The 25,315-nt window shown below is 42.3% G+C and overlaps 1 protein-coding gene across 2 annotated transcripts in view; it reads left to right on the forward strand.

Moving 5' to 3' along the window:
• Nucleotides 1–21,544, forward strand: part of Rhoh (ras homolog family member H) — a 39,871-nt gene extending 18,327 nt beyond the window's left edge. For both annotated transcript variants that reach the window (XM_046452670.2, XM_046452605.2), the window contains exons 3-4: nucleotides 18,936–19,044; nucleotides 19,348–21,544. In XM_046452670.2, the coding sequence (XP_046308626.1) occupies nucleotides 19,563–20,135 (573 nt within the window). In that variant the 5' untranslated portion in view covers nucleotides 18,936–19,044; nucleotides 19,348–19,562 and the 3' untranslated portion in view covers nucleotides 20,136–21,544. The remainder of the gene's footprint in view (nucleotides 1–18,935; nucleotides 19,045–19,347) is intronic.
• The last annotated feature ends 3,771 nt before the right edge of the window (nucleotides 21,545–25,315 follow it).

A 25,315-nucleotide genomic window follows, 5' to 3' on the forward strand; every position in this document is an offset into this window, starting at 1 on the left:
CCTTGAGACCGTTTCTGCCATTCCCTCATCTTTCCTCACGGCTGCAAGATGAGCTCTGTCTCTTGAGCATTTGCCTCCATTCTAGAGGTTTAAGACTGCATGGGGATGGAAAGGAGGGTGAGTTGGCAGTGGCTGTCTCTTTTGCCAGGGAAAGAATTTCCCCAGAGTTCAAAGAATGTTCTCCAAATATCTCAGCTGCTGTGTCACTGGCCAGAATGGTGACAGAGCCTCTCCCAAATTCCAGGAAGAGGAGAACCAGGGAATGGGCTTGTTATAATTCCCTTAGACCATGTGTTCTTCACGGGGAGGTAGGTGAAGGACACAATGAGGGTGGGGGAAGTGGAGGGGTGAAATGGGCAGTGTTGTTGACATAATCCCTATCATCATCATCATCATCATCATCTTTTTTTTTTTTTGTACCAGAGATTGAGCCCAGGGGTGCTTAACCACTGAACCACATCCCCAACCCTTTTTATTTTTATTTTTAGATTTTGAGACAGGGTCTTGCTAAGTTGCTGAAGTTGTCCTTGATCTTGGAATCCTGGATTATAGGCCTGCACCACCACGCCTGGCTCTCATCATTGATTTTTGTGGGATGAGAAAGACAGAAAAAAAAATCTTACCCTTTATACATATAAAGCATAGAAATACACAAAAGATGTATAGTATATCTTTGGTGTTAAATTTCCATTAATTTAGGGAGAGATAACGAAAAAAAACAGTAAGAACTAACTTAGATCAAATATAACCCACTGTTCAAGGCTTTGCATTCTCTCTCTCTCTCTGTCCCCCTCTCTCTCTCAGTACTGAGGACTGAACCCAGGGGATTACCAGTCCTTTTTTTATTTTGAGACAGGGTCTCTCTAAGTTGCCAAGGTTTGCCTTGAACTTGCGATCCTCTTTCTTCAGCCTCCCACTTAGCTGGGATCATAGGCTATACCACCTCCCTCAGCTTTGCATGTTTTCTTACAAACAAAATTGTATTTTATTTAGAGAGAGAGAGAGAGAGAAAGAGAGAGACAGGGGGAGAGACTCAGATTTTGAACAGAAAACTAACAATTCTTGCCGTGGATCACCTTATTAATTAATGGACAGGTGATACTACCTTCTCATTGTTGGCCACCTCACGGGACTGCAAACTTCTTAAGAAGAGGAACTATGTCTTCTCTGGACTTATTATGATTGTGTATTAGTGTCCTGGGCCCTCAATAAGTGTGTTTTGTAGGTTGAATAGAACAAACAACATTTTATCGAACATACATTTTACAGCTTGACGAACCATCTCCTAATCTCAATGTACACATATTCCCCTACCCGAAAGCCTTCGGCAGCTTCCAGTACCTGCAGACACCAGGTCCAAGGCCCAGCATCCCCGTCTCCTTTCCCACCATTTCCTCAGGCGGTGTCGGGTGTGGGCACATGGAGGGAAACACGTCTTGCTCTAGTCCTCTGTGCTGAGCACTGGGCAGGGGGTCCCCTCTTCTTGCTGTCAAACTCCTTTTTCCCTCCAGATTCTGTTTGGTGTCACTTCCTCTGTGGGGTTTTCTTAAGTGGTTCCAACACCTGGAATACTCCTTGCCTCCTCCCCAACCTTTTCGAGTCCTTCCCTTCACAGCCTGGCTGAAGTCCTCCTTCCTCAACAGGCTCTTTACAGGGGCCCCAGCCTGTGCGCATCCCTTTCCTCTTTAAATCCTATTCTGTTTCCAGTCTATTTTGTTTTTTGGGTGTACCTGATGAAGTAATTAGTGTACCCAGTGTTGTCATTTGTCACTTCCCTGGTTTTAGCATTCGCATCTTGTCTCCAGAGTAAATCCTAGGAGAGCTGGACTCTCCCACACTGCCCAGTGTGCATAGGAAGTAATTAATAAAAGCTGTTTAAATAATAGACAAAATGGAGAAATAGCAATAGAGAAATGAGAGCCAACAAGTTGTTGGAAATTCTCTTTTCTTTGCAGTTCTAAAGCCCATGGTTTCTATGTTTTCACTCAATATACCCAACACCTCGGTAAGTCGTGTCGCAGTGCCTTGGCTTATCTGCCTGATGTTTTGGGGGCAAAGTCCTTTTGTTTCACGGAGTGTGCCTTAAAACAGTCCCTTGGAGAAAGGAGGTCTCCTAGGCGTTCTTGTTTGAAAGGCACAGTTGTGCATCACTTAATGGCAGGGATAAGTTCTAAGAAGTGCATCACTTAGGTGATTTCATTGCTGTGCAAACATCATTAGCTACCCTTTCACAGTGGGGACTCCTGTGCCATCACCAGGAGATACAGTATTATGGAACCACTGTTGTATGTGTGACCTGTCATTGACTGAAATATCACGATACAGCACACAAATGTATTTCTATAGAAGGAACTGCAATAAGAGTGATATTCACATTTCATAGCATTGTTAGTTGTAATTGTTTTATGGACAATAAAGTTAAGGCCCAGAGGAAGTGAGTAACTTGCTCCTGGTTACAAAGCCAGTGACAGAGATGAAAAACCCAAATAGTTGTAATAATAATAATAATAATAATAATAATAATATATTTAATTTAAAAAGCTTTAATAAATATCCTGAGTAGAGTCAAGGGCTGTTGGATCTCACGAAAACACCAGGCGCCAGTTAAATTTTGAATTTCAGATAAACAACAAGTAAGTTTTTAGAACAAGTACATTCCATGGCCGTTAGTTAATGAAAAATAATACTTGTTTGGAGAATAAATTAGAAAAATGAATAAATGTATAGGGGCTACTGAATGTGCAATGATGCTATTGGCAAACTGTTTCAACAGACATCGAGAACTCACCTTTAAATGGAAAAATTGCCACTTGGGGGAAATGAAAAAAAATTTGAACACATCCAAAAGAAAAGCAAGTAGTAAAGTGGGTCTTTCCCTATGTGCCCATCGGCAGTTGTCAAGATATCGCACGTTTGTTTCACCTATCTTTTGCCCCCTTGCTCAAGTGTCCTTCACTCTGCATCTCTAAAGACAAGCATATTTTTCTTACACTACCCCGATGCCGCTAGCCTACCTAAAAAACTAGCAGTACTTCTCTGGAATCTTCTAATATCCACTCCAGAGTCATATTTCCCCGATTGTCTCAAAAATGCCTTTTTACAGTCTATTCAGTTTATCCAACATCCCTGCTGCCCAAAAGTCTATATAGATGGTACAAAGACCAAAAAAATTTTGCAAATGGCGGAGTCATAAATGCTTGTTCATGAAATCAACGGTTCTGATAGTCCCATTGAAAAGGAAAGAAAATAGAGATAAAAGGTTTTTATTTGATTTTTGGCCAGATTCCTTTTTCTGTGCCTACGCTGTTTCATTGGTAAAATGAGGACAATGATGCAATGATCCTTACTTCTGAGATTATGGTGGTCCCAGGAGAAATACCTTGGCTGAGTATCAGCATCATCTCTCCCACCTGACTCTCCCTTTTGAGCCAACAGAACTTTGATGATCAAATGTGGGGACCCTGACCTCACCCCTCTAAGTGTGAGTAATCACACTTCCAGGGCTGTGGATTGGGAAAGCATGCAGTGAATAAACTGCCAAATGCTTCCTGCACACCTTATTTATGGTCAGTATCATGAAAACTCTCCCTCATCCATGGATTGGGCCCTGGACTCCAGAGCGGATTAGAATTCTTCAATTCTTGCCCTCTGTGTGATGCCTAGGGTTTTGCCCAGCACATCATCAGAGTGCAGAACACCTCTGAAGAATGAAGCACATGGTTGATTCTATTGAGAGTTCAGATTAGTGGCATTTCAGAGGATCAATCCACATGTGACTATTCTTATTCAGGAGGACCCCAGACTTAACTGGATAGCCCAGAGAATGGGATCAATACCCAATAAAATATGTCATCTGATGCCTCACTTTTGTATACAGGTGGTTTTTTTTTTTTTTGTTGTTGTTGTTGTGTTTTTGTTTGATTGATTTTGAAACTAATTTATTCTTCAATCAAAAGCAGCTTTGAGGAGAGAAGGGGACTGGAAGCACATTCATGTAAATGTCGAAATGGTAAAACACAAACACAAACAAAAACCCTGTGACCTTCTAAAGATATTTGCATCGAGAGAGAGAGAGAGAGAGAGAGAGAGAGAGAGAGAGAGAGAGAGAAGCGCTGTACAGTAATAGAAAGCATATTTGGTAGGGAGGGGCCTTCTTATTGCCCTGGATGTTGCTCCAGGGAGGCATGTACCTTCTGATAAGGCTGCCCCTGCCACACTGGCTCCAAACCCTGAGAATGAGACTTTCTTGAGCTTTAGCCATGGGGTGGCAGCTACTGCTGCTAGAATGGGGGCTCCTTCCTCTGCCCTCTGTCCTTGGTAGCATCCCCCATACTGGGCCTCTTAACAATCCCAGACCAAGAAGCCTGCTGTGGTGATCTTATCAAGGGTTTCTGACTATCTTCAAAACAAGCGGTCAGGAACACTGCTCAAACAGCAGTGATGACTCAGATGAAAAGACACTGGAATTCAGCCAGGAGCAGCTCATGAAAAGGAGAAGAGATAACAGACTTTTCATGTGATGCAGAACAGAAGCCCTCAGGAAACCATGCACAGCCTGGTGGTGCACACCTTTAATCCCAGAGACTTGGGATGCTCAGACAGGAGGATCAGGGGCTTGAGGTCAGCCTTAGCAACTAAGCAAGACCCCATCTCAAAATAATCTATTAAAATGAACTAGGGATATTGCTTAGTGATGAAACCACTGAGTTCAATCCTTAGTAGCCAAGGTGGGGGGAGAGTCTGTGGGGAGAAATCATGTGCACAATGTATAAAGAGGATGGGGTGCAGTTTACCTACATATTTGACCCCATGAAGTTTCATTGCACCTTGTTTTCTTGTTTTAGAAAAATGCCAAATGTGTGTCTCACTCTTTTAATTTCTGATTTCACTCCTTCTCACTCTCTTTCTGTCTCTTACACACACACACACACACACACACACACAGACACACACACACACACCATGGACCAGGTTAGTAAAGCTCCTTGGAAAATGGACCACAGCAGAAAATCTGTGAGATTTTCAAAGATAATATTACTGGGTAACGGGCTGGGGATGTGGCTCAAGCGGTACCGCGCTCGCCTGGCATGCGCGAGGGGCTGGGTTTGATCCTCAGCACCACATACAAATAAGATGAAGATGTTGTGTCTACCAAAAACTAAAAAATAAATATTAAACAATTCTCTCTCTTTAAAAAATATTACTGGGTAAGATTTATTAATACAAAACATAACAAAAATTCTCTAAAGTAAATAAACCCTTGTTGGGATCTGATTGAAGGAACAATAACATGTCAAGGCATAGTTCCAAAGAATCACACTGATCAGAGAGGTGGCAAGAATTCAGATGATACCTGGGAAGAACAATTGCTTTCACCTATGTAAGGTTGTAACAACTGCCCTCTACAACTGCCCCTACACCTCTCTGTTGTAATGTCCCTTCCTCTAGTTCCTTTGTTTTAAAAGTCAAATGTACAACGTGGGATAATGTGGAAGGTTGGTTGGTATGATGCAAGTTCTTTAATTTCATTGGATGTTTGGACAGTGGGCTGTGGTATATGTGGCACTTAATAGTCTGTTTTCTGGTGCTATAACAAAATACCTGAGGCTATATATTTTATAAAAATGGAAACCCTAGGGGCACTCTACCAATCAGCTCTGTCCCCAGTTTTGTTTTGTTTTGTTTTGTTAGATTTTGAGACAGGGTCTTACAAAATTGCTGAGGCTGGCCTCCAACTTGCTGTGATCCTCTTGCTTCAGTCTCCCCAGTGGCTGGGATTACAGGAGTGCACCACTGGTCCCCAAAAATCCCCTTCTACTTTGGTCACTCCTACTTTAGCTGGTGACCTACAGTTGCCTTAAGATGATTAAAATGGTGGTTCTGTGCATTCCACGCTGCCCTTGAAAAGTTATTTGCGTGGATTTCCCAAGGCCTAGGATGGAAGTATTTTTCCTCAGAGAGGATTAGGAAACTCTGTGGGGTAACGAACGAACGGCATGGAGCACCTCTTTCAAGTACACCTTCCTTCCTCTCTGCTGGGGTTCCTCAGGGTGGAGGAGGGGCAGGTTTACTCTGGTTCATGTTCCCAGGTTTGTGTCCTTGGAGGTTCCAGCTGAAAAGAAAAGTTCAAGTTCGGGTGGGGGGCATTTGTTTCTCCACCTCAGGATGCTCTGCCCCTTGACTTCATCACCCCTGCCCCAAGAGGCCATCAGCACGGCGGTCACTTTTCATCTGTTTCTTCCATCTTACAAATGTCACTTGCCTGAATGCTCCTCTTAGTGTGACAGCTCCTTGCTATGTTTTCAGTTTTTTTGACACTCTTGAGAAGATGGCTCTTATGTTTCCAACAGCATTTTTAGGTTTTCATTTTCTTCAGAAAGAAGAGTGGGGGAAAATGTGTGTGTATATCTCTCTTGCTAGTCTGAGCTGGTCACTTTGAGTCTTACCTAATAAAAACTTTAAGAAGTTCTTTAAACCTGATTTTGTATAAATTTAGTTAGAGTCATCTTTTCTTAGCTAGATGATAGGCTAGTTTATTGCTACCAAAAATGGCCCTGGAATCAAATAGTTCTGTTATTTCTTACTAAATAAGAAAGAAAATGTCCATGAGCCATGTTGGTGGGATTTTTAAAGATTAATGAGATGGATCGTTTCAAGTTTCTTCAGTAAAGTTTTTATTTATTCCAAATATAGGTAAATATTAAACATGCAGTGGAAATAAGGCATGAAAGTGCCTTACTTGACTAAATGATGACTACACCAAGGGCCACAACTCAGCAGAACGCTGCCTTATGAAACCATGACTCATTGCTCCCATTGCTTCCTCTCATCAGGAGAGCTCAGAAGATGACAATCACCTCCCTGTGTTTTCCCTCCATCAACAAATGAGAACCTGAATGTACCACTATAATGCACCAGTGAAAAATATGGGGAAAAAAAGCAACAAAACAAAACAAATGAGAACCAGATTAGCCTACTCCAGGAATTATTTGTCTGCTTGCCTAGCTAAATTATTATTTTGGAGAGGCCAATGTGCAAAATACAAAAGAGAAAATGAACCAACCAACCAAACAAAGACTAGAAACACAAGACCTTCCCACACAAAGCCGAGGGCTTGGGGAAGAGGTTCACTTTTCTGGGTCTTGGCTTTCTCAACTGCATCCCCTCTCTCCCTCCCCAGCACATGCATACACCATGGTGGAAAGCAGGAACATTTTAGGGCAAACATTTAAGAAAATTTTAAATATTTATGTATTTCTTTTAATGTTTTTTTAGGAAAAATATAATTGATAATCAAATACAGGATTTCATACATTTGATTGCTTAGGACAGGCCGCGTGAGTTCACTGAGAGTTGATTTTTTAAGTGTATAATAGTTCAGGCAGTACGGAGGCAGGACAAAAATGACCAGTATGGTAGCTAAATGATGGAGCTTTGGAGACAGAAATAGATGATCCTTAAGATTGTAACCAACATGCCACCTGGTACTCAGTGACCAGATGCTGACCGTGGGATCCATCCCCATCACATAAGAAACTTTTTTCCTAGGATCTTAGTACCCACAAGAATTATTTTTTTTGGGGGGGGGGGCATTCTGAGCAGGATGATCTGAGCACAATCCAAATCACTGGAATATTCCAAGGTCATTTTTATTTATTTATTTATTCTGTTTTTAATTTATTATTAGAATGGAGATTAAAATAGGGTGCTTTACCACTGAGCCACATCCCCAGCCCTTTTAAGTTTAATTTTATTTTTATTTATTTTGTATATATATATATATATATATATATATATATATATATATATATATAAATAATTAGTTGTAGTTGGACATAATACCTTTATTTTATTTTTAAATGGTGCTGAGGTGAGCACTCTACCACTGAGCTACAACCCCAGCCCTTTATTTTTTATTTTGAGACAGGGTCTCATTAAGCTGCTTAGGGCCTTACTAAGTCGTGGAGGCTGGCCTCAAACTTGAGATCCTCATGCTTCAGCCTCCTGAATTGCTGAGTTTTTTGTTTTGTTTTGTTAATTTAAGTGGAGTCTGAAAGAACCCTGCTGGGAGGAGTTCCAGACTGAATAAGAGGGAAAACTTACAAACCTAGTGAGACCAACCTGCTATGACAAAAGGGATAATTATAGTGGGAGAGTTGGGGAGTGGGTGGGGACCTGGAGAGCACTTGTTTATCTCCTTTACCACACTGTCTTGAAAGTGACCATCCAGTGATACTAGCAAATGTTACTTCTTCTCAGGAGGGAACTACAGGATGTATTTACATTTTCTTGTACAAAGGAATACAAATTTTTTTTTGTTTTGTTTTTAACCACTCTTTATTTATTTATTTTAGTAGAAGTAGTATACGTTTATGAAGAAAATTCTGATAAGCATAAAAAATGGTAATCATACCAGGATGAGAGTTGTCAACATCTTGGTATACAAATCCTTACTTTTTTCCTCTCTCTACTTATTTTTTATTAAAATAAAGAAAATCAGGATCGTATGTCTAGTACCACACACACACACCAAAAAAAAAAAAAAAAGCAGAAAACAAAAAACCAACAACAACCAGGATCATGCGGCACATGCTGTTTTAAATCTGCTTTTTGTTGTAACAGAGTTTTTGTATACTTTTCTCTACATCATTAAATACTTTTCCACAATGTAGAAAAAGCAATGTTAACTGGCAGTTTCTGGAAGGCCTCATGCGAGAGGTGGTACTTGGGATGGGCTCTTGGTCAGGTGGCAAGAGCAGGGAAGGTCACCCGTCAGGAGATGAGAGCAGCAGATTAAGGTCATCGAGGCGGGGTGGGGGGTCGCATTTTTGGTGTAGCAGGGACAGGGCAGAGGAGCAAGGACAGGCTAGATGGAAGTTAGTTCACACTTAATGTGGCACAAAGGGCCCTTTACAAATTGGCCCCAGTGTCCCTTTCTAATGTCACCCCCACCTGTGCTTCAGTTGCAAGAGCCAACTCTCTACCCCAATTCACTGAGGTTTCCTGCGCCACATCTGGCCACAGCCACTTCCTCTGCCTGGATGTGGCCCACCCTCCAACTTATTCTCTCCTCCAAGGCCTAGTTCAAAGGTCACTGCTCTCTGTCCCCCCACCCCCACCAGCTCAGCGTGTTCAGCCCTGGGTCCTCAGTGTCCTCTTGGCATTTTGCATTCACCTCTGTTGAGCACTGTCCACTCACATTTTAATTTTGTGTGGGATGAAGCTGAAAAGGAGCTCATTTATATGCAGAAGCTGCTTCTCCTCTTGTTTAAGATTTTTTTTCCTCTAAGGTTCTGACTATATGGGACCCTATTATGATGAAGTACAGCCTTTGTGTGGCCATTGTGTTCCTTCTCCCCACAAGTAATCAGAAGAAATCACTTCTGTAGAGAGAGAGGAGGGGAAAAGAAAGTGAGGGTCAGAGACATTATTAACCAAATTAAAAAAAAAATTTTTTTTTTCAAACCTCTAGGCCCAGTCTAAACTCTATTAACATTTTCTTTATTATCTTCTGTCCCCGTCAGACTCTTTAAAAGTAGACCTAGTTTAAAGCCAATTAAAGGCAGTTATTCTTTTTTTTTTCCTCTAAACTTCTATGAATTGGTAATTTAATGTTAATGGAACATTATATATGCATAAGCAATGAATTAAACCATTAAAAAAGAATGTTACTCTGGAGTTTCAGGAACATTATGAATTTGTTTCTACTAGTTTCTTGATCTTTCTGATCAAGAACTTAATCAGAAACTGAGCATCTAGGGAAATATTTCATCTCAGAGCTGCATTTTATATTCTGTCATATAATCTCTATAGAAAGTACATATGTCTGTATTCCAGACGTGTATTTAAAAAGTCTTTGAAAATTTGTGCAAACTTTGTGTTCTTAGTTTATTCCTCTTTGTTCCTTTTTTCCCTTAGATGACTCAGGGAGTAGCCACTGTGTTCCTCCCTCGGGCACTTTGCTCTGTGGAGGGGCTTGGGTAAGGGGATCTGAGAATCCCTGAGGAGCCTGGGGTTGTCCATCACTGTGCTGACTGACACTTTTTCTTTGCCTGGACTAATGCCCTTCTGGGCAAGGGGAGACCACACTCACCAAGGGCACCAGATTAGCTTTGCATATTTATGTTTCTATATAAATGGGGTCCTTTTCTAAACCATTCAATTGCTCGCTTTTTTCAATTATTAATCTATCATACCCTTCCTGGGCAATACATATAGGCTGACCTAATTATTTTTAGTGCTGTATCAGGTTCCATGTATGGATATGGCATAATTAATTTGACCACTGCCTCTTAATGGATCGTTTAGTTATTTCTAGTTCTTCTTCTTCTTTTTTTCTGTAAGGAATGTTGCAACAATGAAAATTCTTGGGCATCTTGACTACGTGCATGGGTACCTCAGGACAGTGTGTTCAATGAATTGGAATTGGTGGATTAAGTAGTATACGCTAGGTTGGGCACCGTGGCACATGCTTGTAATCCCAGCGGCTGGGGTGGAGGGCAAAACAGGAGTATCATGAGTTCAAAACCAGCATCAGCAATGTCAAGGCACTAAGCAACTCAGTGAGACCCTGTCTCTAAATAAAATACAAAATAGGGCTGGGCATGTGGCTCAGTGGTTGAGCGCTTATCTAGGAAGTGCAAGGCCTTGGGTTTAATTCCCAGCACTGAAAAAAAAAAAAGTGTATGTAATTAGAATTTCAGTAGATATGGGCAAGGATATAAAGGATGGGGTGATGCAAAGCAATAAGGGGATTTATCATTTGTAGAGAATTTAAATACAATAATACAATCAACATAGGCCTACCTTTTATTATTACCATGCACTGGCAGTGATAAAATTGGAGTAAGTTCTTAATTGTGTGTACAGATTCTTCTAGAGCTTTGGGAGCAAATTACACCTCCAACCTTACACATTCCTGAGTTTGCATAGTAGGTTAGAAAGATAATAATGATAGCTCAATGACCATAGAGACCATGAAACAGAACTCCAATTACTTTAATCCTATTATTCTGTGTGACCTTTTGGAGTTTGAATGAATGAATGAATGATTTTTTATAGTACTGGGGATTGAACCCAAGGACACTCACTCTACTGAGCTACATCTTCAGTCCTTTTTATGTTTTTTTTTTTTTGAATCAGGATCTTGCTAAGTTGCTGAGGCTGACTTTGAACTTGTGATCCTCCTACCTCAGCTTCTAAAGTCACTGGGATTGTATATGTGTCCCACCATACCTGGCTTTGTATTTAAATTTAAAACAGTGTAGCAGAGTAAAAAGTCCAAGGTGTTTTTGTTTTTGATTCATAGAAGCAAACTTTAGTTCATCTATAAAATATTTTGTTGAATACAAATAACACTTTTAAAATCGAAATGTATTTTTCTAGGGGATTGTAACTTGTCTGTTTTAAAAGCTAAAGATTGAGTCAAAGAAATAATGATTGCTACTGAAAATAATTTGTTCATATAAGAAGGGAGGTTTAAAAATGATCAACTCCAGGTGTCAAACATATGTCATTGGATTCTGTCCAGTTGCCCTTTACAAAGATGGCGGTCTTTTGTGCATTGACTGACAGTGTGTGAAGTATTGAAGGAAGAAATCTTCCACACTCTTAGAAATCAGGCCTTGTTCTAATCAGGCCTTGAAAGAAATTGCCCAACAGATGGGAAATGTCTTTTCAGATCTGCCTTCTCACTGCTGCCTGAACTTTAGGGTCACTTGGTTTCATCTGGGTTACAAGGGTAGTCCCATTTCCCCCAGGGAGGACGGGAGCAGGGAGTTGGGTAGTAGAGATGGGCAATGGGCTCCCAGGTGTCCTCCAGAGTTTCAACCACACCCTCCTCACTAGCTGGTCATCTTGGCTAAGTTACTTTGTCTCTCTATACCTAATTTTCCCCAGTTGTAGAATAAGACAAAAATGGTACTGACTATATAGTGTTGTGGTCATAATAAATAAGACAATTTTCGTAAAGCACTTAAAACAAGGTCTGGCACACGTATTTATTATTTTCCTTATTTACCATGGGTTAGGCACTCCTCGAGGTGTAGGAGACAAGTCTTTCCAAATTGCTTACGGACTATGCACATTATGCACATTTTGCGTTTCCAGTTATACCGCTTGCTCAAGATGATATTGTTAATCAGTGAGGGAGATGAGACTCAAACTGAGAATTCCAACTCCACACCTGGACTCTTTGCAAATCGACACTCTTACATATTGAAACTAAATCACTCACTCCTGTCAATCCATCAAGCTAAATATCCAGAATGAAATCAGCTTGATTTTTTTTTTTAAGCATTTACACAATTTGTAAACTAAGGGCTTATCTTAATTCTAAGAGAATGTTGGACAGCTTCATGATTGACCCTAAAGAGAGATGACATATCTGGAAGAAGTCAATGAGAAAGGGAACAGCTGTTTGAAGAGCATTTTTATATTAAAACTGGGAACTACTTTTGAATAAAAAGCCACCAGCTCATACAATAGCCTCTTTCTCTGGGAAAAAGGCAAAAACCAGTTGCTACGATGTGAATCATTTGGAATATCTAGGTAGCTAGCTATAAGGGCCCTGTACTTCAAATAGTAAAGCAATAAAGTATATGATAGAAAATGTAGACTTAAGACGTATTTGAAAAAGTACTGTTGGGCTGGTGCTGGGGCTCAGTGGTAGAGCCCCTGCCTAGCACGTGTGAGGCTCTGGGTTTGATCCTTAGCATCACATAAAATAAAAATAAGTTTAAAAAAGGTATTTTGTCCATCTATAACTTAAAAAAAATTTACTGTGTAGAGAATAAGAGGACTGCTGACTCAGCTGGTTGCATTTCTGGGCCCCCAGTTGGCCCCCAGCTGCTAAACCTCTAGTCTTTGGTTCCCTCCTGGAGGAGTTGAGTGGGTTGAATGAGATGACCTTTGGGGCATCTCACCTTGCCGTTTCTTTCCACAGCTGCGGACATGCTACTGTAAAGACGACTGAGGGCTTGCTCAGTGATGGGGGAGTGCCCGGAATTAGGGGAATTCCCATAACACATGGGCACAGTGTATATGTTAAAAAAAAAATGATAGCACATTTAACCCCAAAAGGGATTCATTCATATCTTTAACCTCTAAAAGATGTTAGAGTCATTAAGAAATGATGACTACCTTGTTATTAAAGTAGATAAAAAATATGATTTACAAAAAGAAAAACAAATACGGGTTGTCAAAAAACAGATTGAGCCTGACGCGCATGCCTGTAATCCCAGTGACTCGGGAGGCTGATGCAGGAGGGTGGCAAGTTCGAGCAATTTAGTGAGGCCCTAAGCAACTTTGAGACCCTGTCTCAAAATTTAAAAAAATAAAATAAAATGGGCTGGGGGTGTGGTTCAGTGGTAAAGCACCCCTGGGTTCAATTCCCAGTACCACAAACAACAATAACAATAAAACCAGATGGAATTTTAATGTACATCAATTGTAAATATTCACCCCCACTGGGGATGAGGTATGTGGAGCCCCTGCATTATGATGGTTTTCTTAGTCATAGAAGGTTCTTTAGAGCTGGGACTTGGTAGAGATCTATCCAGATTTCTTATTTCTACAATAAGTAAAGATTAGACAAGGACTAATCTTAAGCTACCTTAAGTTCAAGAGGAAAACATTAAATCCTAAAGCAGAAATCCTCATGGCCCCCTCACATTTTCAGACAAATAAGACCCCTAGGGCAGATGGTCTCCTTTACTCTCTGGGTTACTTTAATTTGTCATCTGGTTTTGAGTGATTAATACATTTTCACTCTTGAGTTTCTTCTCTTTTAAAGTTATTTTCACTATGACTTTTTGCAGAATTGGCTGTTTGCAAAAGAGCAAAAAGTCATAGTGAAAATAACTTTAATCCAAAGGGAATTAGTGAACAGTTAGGAAGTTAGGAGTTTGGGTAATTGCAAAGTAACTTTCAGAGCGTCTTTGGCTAGAATACATTCTGGGGTTAGTCCTTCCTCCCTGAGAATAAATGTGAATTCTTATTGAAATGCAAGTAGGGTATACTTGAAGCACCAGGTTTTCCTTTATGATTCTTAACCGTGGCTGTGTCTTATCCTCCATAGCCTTCCCCCAGGAGGCAGGCTCTCAGACTTGCACTGGCAATTCTTTTGTCACTTGTCATTCAATCTTAAGGACATTCCTTCAAATACTTGAAGAGATCACTATGGCATAAAATCTACTTTTCCCTTTGCTAATACTTGTCTGCATTTTCTCTGCAACTCGAGAGTGAGAATAAAACTCCAACATGGACAAAATGTTATAGAAAATAAAAGACCCCCCCCCCCCTTTCACATGAGAAGTGTTGAATATACACAAAAATAGAGACCAGACTAACATGCTCCTGGGTGCCCATCACTCAAATTCAACAGGGCTCCACACTTTCCCAATCTTATTCATCTTTTGCCCTTACTGCTGTTGTTTTCTCTAATAATATCAAACACATCCCACCATAATATTCATTTCACTTATAAATACATCAACATTACTGTCAGATTAATATTAAAGAAAAGTCTTGTGGGTTGAACCCAGGCACACTTCACCACAGAGCCACATCCCCAGTCTTTTTTTATTTTTTATTTTGAGACAGGGTCTCACAAAGTTGTGTAGGTTTCACTAAGTTGCTGAGGCTGGCCTGGAACTTGTGATCTTTCTGCCTCAGACCTCCCAAGCAGCTGGGATTTCTTAGATAAAGTTTTATTGTTATAAAGAACATAGAAAAGAACACTTTGCTAGCTCAGCGTTTCATGTCAACATTGTAGACGGGCGAGACTCCTTTCTGCCACTTGTCTTGCCTTCCCACTTGTTGAATTAGGGATAACCTTGCCATCAGGCAGCAGCCCCCTGGCTCACCAGCAGGCATTGATCTAAGAGACAGTAAACTATTTTTTCTGTTAAGCTGCTTAAGGCATTTTGAATCGCTTCCCTTTCTCTCAAGAAAAGAAATGAAAACCAAGCACCCAGACCCCTTGCTGGTCCGAGGGCTCCCTGTGGGTTCACCCATTCCAGGCAAGGCCTGATGCAGCTTTAGTGGCCCTGCTCGGCTGTGGTGGGCCACCGATGAAGGGCACAGGGTGGAGATGAGTTGCTGAACAGCATGCTGACTGCCTGGTCACCTAAGATGATTAGATTCCTTGCAGAATCAATTTCCTTAATGAATGAATTGGCTACTGTCAGTTAGCCTGGGTCCTTTGTTCAAAGCTCTTTGAAGAAGGTGCCATTTAGATGTATTCTCTGTAATTGACAGGCCATCCTTGGTTAATGGCTGCTGTGGGTTCATGTTTTTTGAAAAGGATACCTGAGGGGCCTGGAAATGTGGCCCGGTGGTAGAGCTCTTATCTGGCATGCTTTAGGCCCTGAGTTCAGTCCTTAGTGCTGAAACAAGCAAACAAAAACAAACAAACAAAAAACCCAAAAACAAAAATAACCCCACCACCATGGATGACCAGTTACCCTAAAACCTGCAATAATGGTAGCAATAATCATACTTTCACTTTGAACTATGATATATTTTGCTCTATAATTCTCCTAAAACAAACTCCCTGTGAAGAGTAGGCAGATCTTATTCCAGTTTTACAAGTGAGAATTAAACAGGAGAAGACCAACCGTTTTAGCAGAGTGTGATGTTTTTGATACTTTTTTAAAAAATGAGGTACTGGGGTTGAACCTAGGACTTCACACATACTCGGCAAGTGATCTGTCCCTGAACTACACCCCCAGCCCAAGTGCGATGATTTTGATGCCAAGGCACACAGGGAATTATGGGGACACAGTGGGGGCATCTGGCGTAGTGGAGTACGATGGTAGAGGAAGACTTTGGAGAAGGGGTGGAAGTTGGGGGTGAATGGGGTGCAGGGGTTTTCTGGTGAATAGCACAGAGTGGCTGTGGGGAAGGGTGGTGTCTGTCAGCACGGGATGAGAACTGAGGCTAACGTGAGGTCAGAGTTTCCTCCTGGATAGTTCTCAGAGGAAGTGGACTGGGACCCCTCATTCCCTAAGCCCTTCCTCTGGCCTGTCTTTGTCCCTTTGCCAGAGTGGACAGAGGGCCCCGTGCCTTGGTTTGGCAATGGAAAGCCCCCCTTCCGTGTCTGTCTGAACCATCTAGCCTGATGAAGGTGTCCTTTCTGTGAAAACGGTGGAAAAAGGAGAAAGGGCAACAAGAATCCAGTCCTTAGGGCTCAGAGGTGCTTGGGTCCAAGGTTCGTTAATTCCAGTCTGACTGGAGCCCCGAGACGAACAGCCTAAAGGGCCACTCTGTGTACTACTCTAATGCTATCCACACCCAATAAGTGCCATGTGGAGAGAGGTACGGCTGGGCTCTGCCAGGCGACTGCTTGTGAGACACCACCAGAAACCACTTACTGAAGGCACAATTGCTCCCTTGAGGAGAGAGTTCACTTCGATCCAGCCCCTTGACCTCACACTGATGGTGTGGTCTGCAGTGGCTCACCTGAGGGTACTCATAACGCTCTGAAGAGCAGATTCCAAGCCTCTGTAGGGTGTTGAGTGTGAGCTGCAATGTCCTCCCTGACCCCCAGCTCCGTGTTTGGCCATCTGCTGAAGGCTGTGCTGGTCATCAAGGTTTAGCATTCTTCTTACTGCAACCAATAATGCAGTGGCTTAAGTTCTCATGGTCACCGTGGCAGGCTTCTGTGGCTTCAGTCTTAATAGAACCTCCAAGAAAGCTAATGTCATCTAAAGGACTTAACAGTGTGGGAAACTGAGGCCTTCAAAACTGACTCGGTGTGCCACTCGGTGTCACTAGGCTAATGTGTGAAGGCCCTTTGACTGAACAGAGCCCTTTTTCCCGTTTGGTGCTTTGGAGTCTCTGGGTGGCAAAGCTCAGACAGGAATCTCTTGGTTCCCATAGTATTTTATTTGTATGCTATAAGAAGAAACTTCTCTCTCTTTTGTAGCCAGGTCTGGGAAGAAGGTACACCCAGCACCCTTTGCTGGAGAAGCATTTCTAGTGCTGCTTCAAGTTTCACATTTTAATTAGTAATTGTTTACATTTAGTAATCATTATTTAACAATGTTACTAATAATGACACTTAGCGTTTGCTGTGTGTTTACTATGTACACACAGGTGTTTGCATGATATGCTGCACTAAGATTTTATTATACCTTTAGGCATGCTGAATACTCTCGACAACCCTGTGATGTGGATATTTCTGCACTGCTTTTACAGAAGAGGAAACTGAGGCTAGGAAACTCTTCTGAGGTTGCCACACACGTGGCAGCTCAGGTTCAATTCCAAGGCTACCTGACTTTTAAGCCCCTATAATTAATATTATGCCTCCTTAACATCCTTTCACAGGTAGTCACTCAGGAAATCTGGCTTTAGCTTAATTAATCTATTAAGAAGATTTTATTTAAATAACCAGAAGTTTGACATGTGCACTTTTAAAAAAAAATTCCAGTCTGCTGCATTGGGGTCAAAGGAAAATTTAAAATGCGTCCCCTCTCCCCCCTTTCAGTGCTGGTCACAGAACCCAGGGCCTCACACATGCTAGGCAAGCACTGTACCACTGAGCCACATCCGCAGCCCCTAAAGATGTCTTAAGACGTTTGGCTCTGGACTAAGTCACATGTGTATATTTAAGTTGTTCTGAGGTCTAAGGAGCTAACGTCTGAGACCTTGGAACCCATACCTCAAAAGTCTGGTGGCAAATGGGTATTCAGGACCACTGTGCATAAAAGCCACCCATGAACGTCTTCAGAAAGGGCCCAGCTGAACATGTGGTATCCCAGCTCCTATGCTGTGGCCATTCAAGAGTTGACATTTCAAATGAATAGTTTAAAAAAACATGAATTCAGGAAAATCACGTGTATTATGTATTGACTAACTCATTTGCAAATTCTATTATGTATAATTAAATAGATAGAAACTGAATTGACAAGGATAAAAGTATCTTGGAAGGGAACTTCAGGGTTTCGAGGAGTGATTTTTGAATATTGTCTTGCTGTGAAGATGACTGATGGGGAGGGTTGTAAGGCCAGACTGCAACAACAACCTTATCTCTGAATTTTGATCTGTGAGACCTTTCCTGTGTCTGAAATGCTGGTCTGGCCTTGTGATAATGTGCCTGGCAGATGGGACACTGTCTCCAAGACTGAGCTCATTGCTAGGAGCTCTCTCACCTGCAAGCAAATGAGAGTTTATTTGGTCCTTTCATAAAATTCAGATTGTGTCCTTCACTTTCGCAGCCCTGTTTGACAGGCACTAAATAATTTTGTTTAACCAGGGACGTCATAGAATTCCTAATGGCCGTCCAAAAAGATTGGAGTGTATGTGTGGGGAAAAGTCTGTAGAAATCTGAAAACATGAGAATGTTGAAGAAAGAACTAATTTAATTCTCACAACATCTCTGAAAAATGGTTCCTAAATTTATCACATTCTTACAGACGTGTAAACTGAGGCTCAGAGTTCAGGCAACATGCTAAAAAAGCCAAGTCCTTGTGGAGATAATGGAGCCTGATTTCTGGTGCAGAAAACTCCAGTGACATTTTATTCCATCTGCAGCCAGTTTTGGGGAAAGTCTCAAGGGGAAAATTACAGCAAATTGTTAGATTTCTAGTGATTTTTTTTTGGGGGGGGGATACTGGGGATTGAACTCAGGGCACTTAACTACTGAACCACATCCTCACCCCCCACCCTTTTTGGGGGGTGGAGGTGGGGGGACAGGGTCTTGCTAAGTTGCTTAGGGACTCACTAAATTGCTGAGGCTGGCTTTGAACTTGCAATACTCCTGCCTCAGCCTCCGGAACTGCTGGGATTACAGGTGTACGCCACCACACCTGGCTTCTAGTGATTTATTTTTTCTTGCCTCCTCTTGAACTCCCACCTAGCCAAGGACTGGATCATTAACCAATGAAGCAAATGCACTTAGCGTCCATTGCTCATCACAGTTCTCTTTCTTGCAGTTCCCAAAGGGTCTGGAATCCACCAGAAACCGAAGCCGGGGAGAGCGTGCTTGCCTTGGTCACTGCGCGGAGCAGCCACCTGCTTGGGAGCGCGGCATTCACACACCAGGTTGCTACTGAGGCTTTTACATGTGGTGCTCAGAGCAGTTGCTTGGGCTTCCATCACTAGGCTGATGTTAAAGATACATCAGCTTCTGCTTCTTGATCAGGAGGCCTTGTGGGTGCCAGTGTAGAGGGAGAACAGGTCTTATCTGACTTAGCTGAGGGGGAAGTGGGGTTGGACGGTGGGGTTGGGAAGTTGCCCTGAGATGAGCCTCCCCCCACCCCATTCCATCAGCTTGCCATTCAGAAAGCTCCCGGTCATCATAACACACAAAAAGACTCAATTTCCCTCCTTCTCTTTCTGTTCTAGTTGGAGACTAGGCTTGGGAAGTTTTCCACGTAGATGGTGCCTCTCTCGTGGATGGACGGGGAGAAATAACATCTGCAGATTGCTGCCAGACACCCTGAGAACACAAGCCCACCTGGTCTTTGGTCCCCTTGCTGAATGGCATTCGCTGCGGTAGCCCACTGAGGGCTACTTTCCTGGGGATTCAGGGTTTGGGCACGGGACTCCAGTCTGAGAAGATGCTCAGTTCCATCAAGTGCGTGTTGGTGGGTGACAGCGCTGTGGGGAAAACCTCCCTGTTGGTGCGTTTCACCTCCGAGACCTTCCCCGAGGCCTATAAGCCCACGGTGTACGAGAACACGGGTGTGGACGTCTTCATGGATGGCATCCAGATCAGCCTGGGCCTCTGGGACACTGCTGGCAACGATGCCTTCAGAAGCATCCGCCCCCTGTCCTACCAGCAGGCCGACGTGGTGCTGATGTGCTATTCCGTGGCCAACCATAACTCGTTCCTGAACTTGAAGAACAAGTGGATTGGTGAAATCAGGAGCAACCTGCCCTGTACCCCAGTGCTGGTGGTAGCCACCCAGACCGACCAGCGGGAAGTGGGGCCCCACAGGGCCTCCTGCATCAATGCCATAGAAGGGAAGAAACTGGCCCAGGATGTGCGAGCCAAGGGCTACCTGGAGTGCTCAGCCCTCAGCAACCGGGGAGTGCAGCAGGTGTTTGAGTGTGCTGTCCGGACTGCCGTCAACCAGGCCAGGCGACGAAACAGAAGGAGGCTCTTCTCCATCGAGTGCAAGATCTTCTAATCCCCAGGACACTTCACCCAACATTCAGGAACACATGCCAAAGAACGATGGGAAGGGGGGAAGCAGGCAAGATGGGAAGGTCGGTGCTGATTCCAGGCACCCCCCAGCAGCCCTTCCTGTTGGATACAGCTGTTGAGACTGGGCCAGTGGATGTTTTCACCAACTACAAAGAACACCTCACACAATATGATCAGAGAAACAAACCCCTTGGGAAGCTGTAATGGATAGTTCATCTTCAATTAAAAAAACTAAAATGTCCTTCATAATTTTGGACAATGAAGTGAGTTTTCCAAGCATTCCATAATTAAAGACACACTTTATTTAAATAATAACAAACCATGCAGCTCTTGTATATAATTAGTTTTCACACTTGGGAAGTCTTTTCCTACTTACTTACAAACTGCTGTATGAATGAAATAACCTCATGGGGCTTCGCCATATGTTTATAGTGTTATTTTTAACACTATAACCTGAATCAGTAGTTCTGTCAAAACCACTTGCCTGCTGGATTTTCCTAGGTAATCGAATTTTAAAATGACCATTAACTGATTCTTGCAATCCATTTTCCACTTACCTGTTATTTAGGGTTGTATATAGAATACGGTTCCATAAACATATTTCCCTACTTGCCTAATGATTTTCCACAGTTACCACCGTATTTCATTGTAATTGTAAAAAAGCATTTCTTATACGCCATCTTACCTTCCACCCAAAGAATCCCAGTTGTGCACTAAGTTTTCCTCAGTCGTCCGTTCCCCAGGTCCCTTGGAAGGGAAATGCTTCGGGCAGGGAATCACACTGCTTCAGACAATGGCAGCAGGATGTGGAACAGGAGTGAGAGCTCATGCTCACTTCAGGGACCTCTGCTCTTTGCCTGTCACTTCTGACATGGTGGCTCTGAGTGGCTGAAGGTCTTGTGAAAGTAGGCAGGCATGAAGTTCTGCTTGGTGGTTCATTTGACAAACTTGTTTTCCAACTCTAAACTGCCTGGCATGACAACATGCTTTATGAATTTTAGGATCTAATTCTGAATAATTGAGAAAGTGCCTGTATAAGTGTGTGCAAGGAGAAAAGGTAGAATTCATAGCTTTTACTATTTCATGAATATAAATTCTTGAGTGAAAAATCAAAACCAATAAATCCCAAGCACAGCTGTGAAGAAATTGCTCGGGTAATTACTCTTTGTTAAGAGTTACTGGGGATAATACTAAATAAATAGGGATGAACACACACACACCCCTAAACCCCTATTCTATCTAATAGCTTAAAAGCATGATTTTGTTTATCTGTTAAAACTTTTAATAGAATTCTATGTAACTTGAATAAATTGTGAAGATATATAATTTACTCTACCCAGATATGTCGTTTTCTGCCTCAATCAAATAAAACTGAGAGTCACCTGAACCACATTTAGGGTAGTACTTATTTATGTGCTCATTATTATGGTGCCACAGGCTATTACACATAACAGGTAAGGCAGCAGCTGGGTGAGTGACTATTATTATAGTCACGCTGGCATAGCATTCAGTTGCCTTATTTGGCCAATTCTGTATAGCTATAATCAGAGTTGAAAATCAAATCTGTTCCCACCCCACACTGCTTTCTCCTCCTCTCTCTCCCCTCTCTCTCTCCTCTCACCCACACGCAGTAAAAGGCCTGGGACCTGCGTCTTAGTCTCTGGTGGGAGGGTCGCCTCGATTCTTTGGGATTAAGGATCTGCCTTCAACCCATGTCTCATCCCTCTAGTCCTGCGGCTTATCCTTGCCTCTGCATCACCTTTGTGTGGTTCCTCCAGCAGAGGAGGAAAGGCAGGCTAGGGAGGGCACAAATGGCTTTGCTGTTATCTAGGCTAGGACACACAGACCAGGCCTGCGCCTACTGCTTGGAGAAGACTCTAGGCTTGAACCCTCCTCAGTGGGAACCTGATAGAAGTTGAGCCAGGCAGTGTCTGTTGTCCCTGCTGGGTTACATGTTCTTGAAGGCAGTGCCACCTCCTATCATCTCTGTGTCCCCAAGGCCTAGCACAGGGAAGGAACAGGAGCTAAATACAGTTGTGTTGAATTGAACTGGAGAAACACAGAATTTGGGCTTTTGTACTATAAAGTAGTTATGAGAAGGAAGCAGACTCTCACCAGCTCGAAGGGGTGAGAGGTGAAAACAGTTCATTTGGGTGGAATCCAGGTTAATGTATGTTCTACATGAGCATATATTTATTTTTGCTGGCCTGCATGAAGGCATATGTTTCTTTCACTTCAATACTTGTGGTACCTTTCTGTAGACTATTGTTATGTCTATTCTTTACTATTCCAAATCAGAAAATTGAATATGCTCTTGTTTACATTAAAGAATTGATTTGAGTGGTCAAGAAACTCATCCTTGTCTCATTCAGTCAGGGCTGCTCTCATGAAATACCACATGTGGTATGACTTAAACTACAGAAGTTTTTGTCTTATAGTTTGGAGGTGGGGAGTCCAAGATCAGGTGCCAGTATGGCTGGGTTCTGGTGAGGCCCGTATTCCTGGTTTGCAGATGGTGATCTTCTTGCTGTGTTCCCACAAGGAGAGGAGAGGGATCATCTCTCCTGTCTCTTATAAGAGCACTAAGGATCCACCTCCTAATGCTATCACATTGGGGATTGGGCTTCCACACATGGATTTGGGGGGAACATAAATATACTATCCATAGCAATGCCATTATATCTTACTTTATAACTGACTGGTTAAATGGGGGCAGTAGAATCTTGTGTCATGGAATTAGACTGAGTGATGAGAAAACCGGGAGCACCCTAATAGTTCAAGTTTCTGGATTGCTTTGGATGTGCTGGGTGCTGTGTTTAACATTTGAATATCATGATCACACCACATGAGTGTAGATGGCTCACATTATAATGAATCTCCTCTTATACAAGGAAACAGAGGCTCAGCATATTAATGAAACAAATCTAAGCCACACTGCAGGTGAGTGGCAGTACCAGGAGTCTCGATCAGGTCTGTGTGGACTCCAAAGCTTTGCTCAAAACCACTGTGCCCCACTTCCTCCCAGAGCAGCCTGACTGAATGACTTTGCCACATCCTATCTCACATAGCTTGAGGCTCCAGCCCCACCAGTCAAGGGGCCTGCATTTAAAACATTATTTTTAACTTCTGCAGTGCTGGCAATTGAACCTAGGGCCCCACGCATCCTAGACAAGCTACAGGCCTAGCTCTAAAGCATTATCTTTCAATACATATTCCAAGTCTGGTCCCCTTTTATTTCTTTTTTTTCTGGTAGTGAGAATAAGAGCCATCTAAGTCACAGAACGCCATCATTTGCAAGGGCCCCTATTCCAACCATTGGCTTTTCAGTGTAAATTCATACATTGATGGTGTGTGAATTGGCAGAGATAAATACACCATAATTTAATGCTTTAAAAAGCTTGGGAAATATTTGCTTTTTCTTATCTCACTTCCCCACCCCTCAGGTTTCATTTAATTTCTTTGAGGGAGCAACAGAGGAGAAGAGAGGGTGTGGTTCTTTCCTTTCAAGAATTTCATGCCCAGGAAAGTCCTTTTATTTAGAATGAGACACAATGGAAGGATTCCAGTTTGGCACATCTGCAGGGTAATGATATGACAGAAGGGACAGGGGATTCATGAGTGTCCCCAGAACCGAGAAGGCAGTATTTTGGGTTGAGACTTATTTGTCCTGAGACTATATCTCTCCTGATAAAACAAAGAAACAATCACTGGCCAAGATCTCAACAGTTTGTTTTTTTTTTTTCAATAAAAGATAAAATGAGCCATGGAAATGACTTGTGATATGAGTTCATGAAGAGAACTTGATTAAGCCTAAAGTCAGCATGAACTTTTTGATAGACTCTAAAATATGTCCTGACATGGAACTTAATGATAGATATAAAGCCAGACAATTATGATGTATTTAGAGTAAAAAAAAAAAATCTGAGCTGTATGTCTTTCAGTCTCAAATTCTTTTTCTTAAAACATAAGTACTCTATAAGTATTGTTAATAATAACAATTGTGAAAGTACTTTATATCTGTAAACTATCATGCAGCCAGGAGTGTTATGTCTTTGTTAGATTCCTATGCTGAAATAGAAGCTGAATATTCTAGATGAGGTTGGAACTTTCTAGAACTGGCCAATTGTGGGCCACATGATGGAAACCCAGCAGAAGCAAGTTCTATTGTAACATTGTTAACAGTGAGATGGCCCATAGGATAATAAAAATATCAACAAATTATGTTCTGATGCCTGTTGGCTCTGAGCCCTGTGTTAGATGCTCTATAGAGTCACCTCATGCAGAGTTCATAACAGGCTGACAAGGTAGAGATTCTCTTTCTGTTGGTAAGAAACTGAAGATCCCAGTTTTGCTATCTAATTTTGGTATAATTAAACTCGGCCAGCTAAAAATTATATGATTAATTATATTTAGTGTTCATTACACTTGCTAATTTAGCACGATGGGCACATTGTAGGGCGGGGTGATGGATGGCGCTTGCCAGCCTTCCTGTGTGACCTTCCTTTTGTCATTCTTCTCACAATAGTGTCTCAGGTGGTTCTATCCGTTGTCTTGGCTGGTTTTGGCTTGCTGTTCCACTCCCCATTTCCCTTGTTCACTCTTTGCTGCCCTCCTGTTTGCCTGAGAGGCTCACCCTGTGGACTGAGTGACCCAGGATCTCTTCCTGGCATCCACATGGTATAGCTAAGGGGACACTCTGGCCAGAAGTGGGTAAATAGGAGCAAAGAATGGCGGAGTGTTTTTCCCTACACCTCTCCTGCCCTGGTGCCGATTTGGCAATGTGTCTCTCTGCAACTCCAGCTGCTGCTGGGCAGCTTCTATTCCACACCTCCAGCTGGTGCTTGTTTTTGATGCAGCAACATCCCTGATACAGCTCCTTAATGGAGACCTCAACAAGTAGGGCTTTCATTCAGATCTCTTCATTTGAACCACCTAGAACAAATTTGGTTTCTTCCTGAGTGATACACTTGATACATATTAAAAGTCTTCTATATGCTTTGGCATTAAGGGATTACTAAGCCCTATTGAAAGTGTTGGGGTTAACAGTGTGGGTAACTGCTCTTTCCTGTGCCACAAAACCCAAGAAATATCATCACTCTTTACATCTATTTTCTTGGAAGAAAAAGGAGGAAGGGGTTGATTAAGTCTATTTTGAATAAGCAA

Source organism: Marmota monax, unplaced genomic scaffold (assembly GCF_021218885.2).
Source record: "Marmota monax isolate L192 unplaced genomic scaffold, Marmota_monax_Labrador192_F-V1.1 WCK01_AAM20220418_F8-fsc00025, whole genome shotgun sequence".
NCBI lineage: Eukaryota > Metazoa > Chordata > Mammalia > Rodentia > Sciuridae > Marmota > Marmota monax.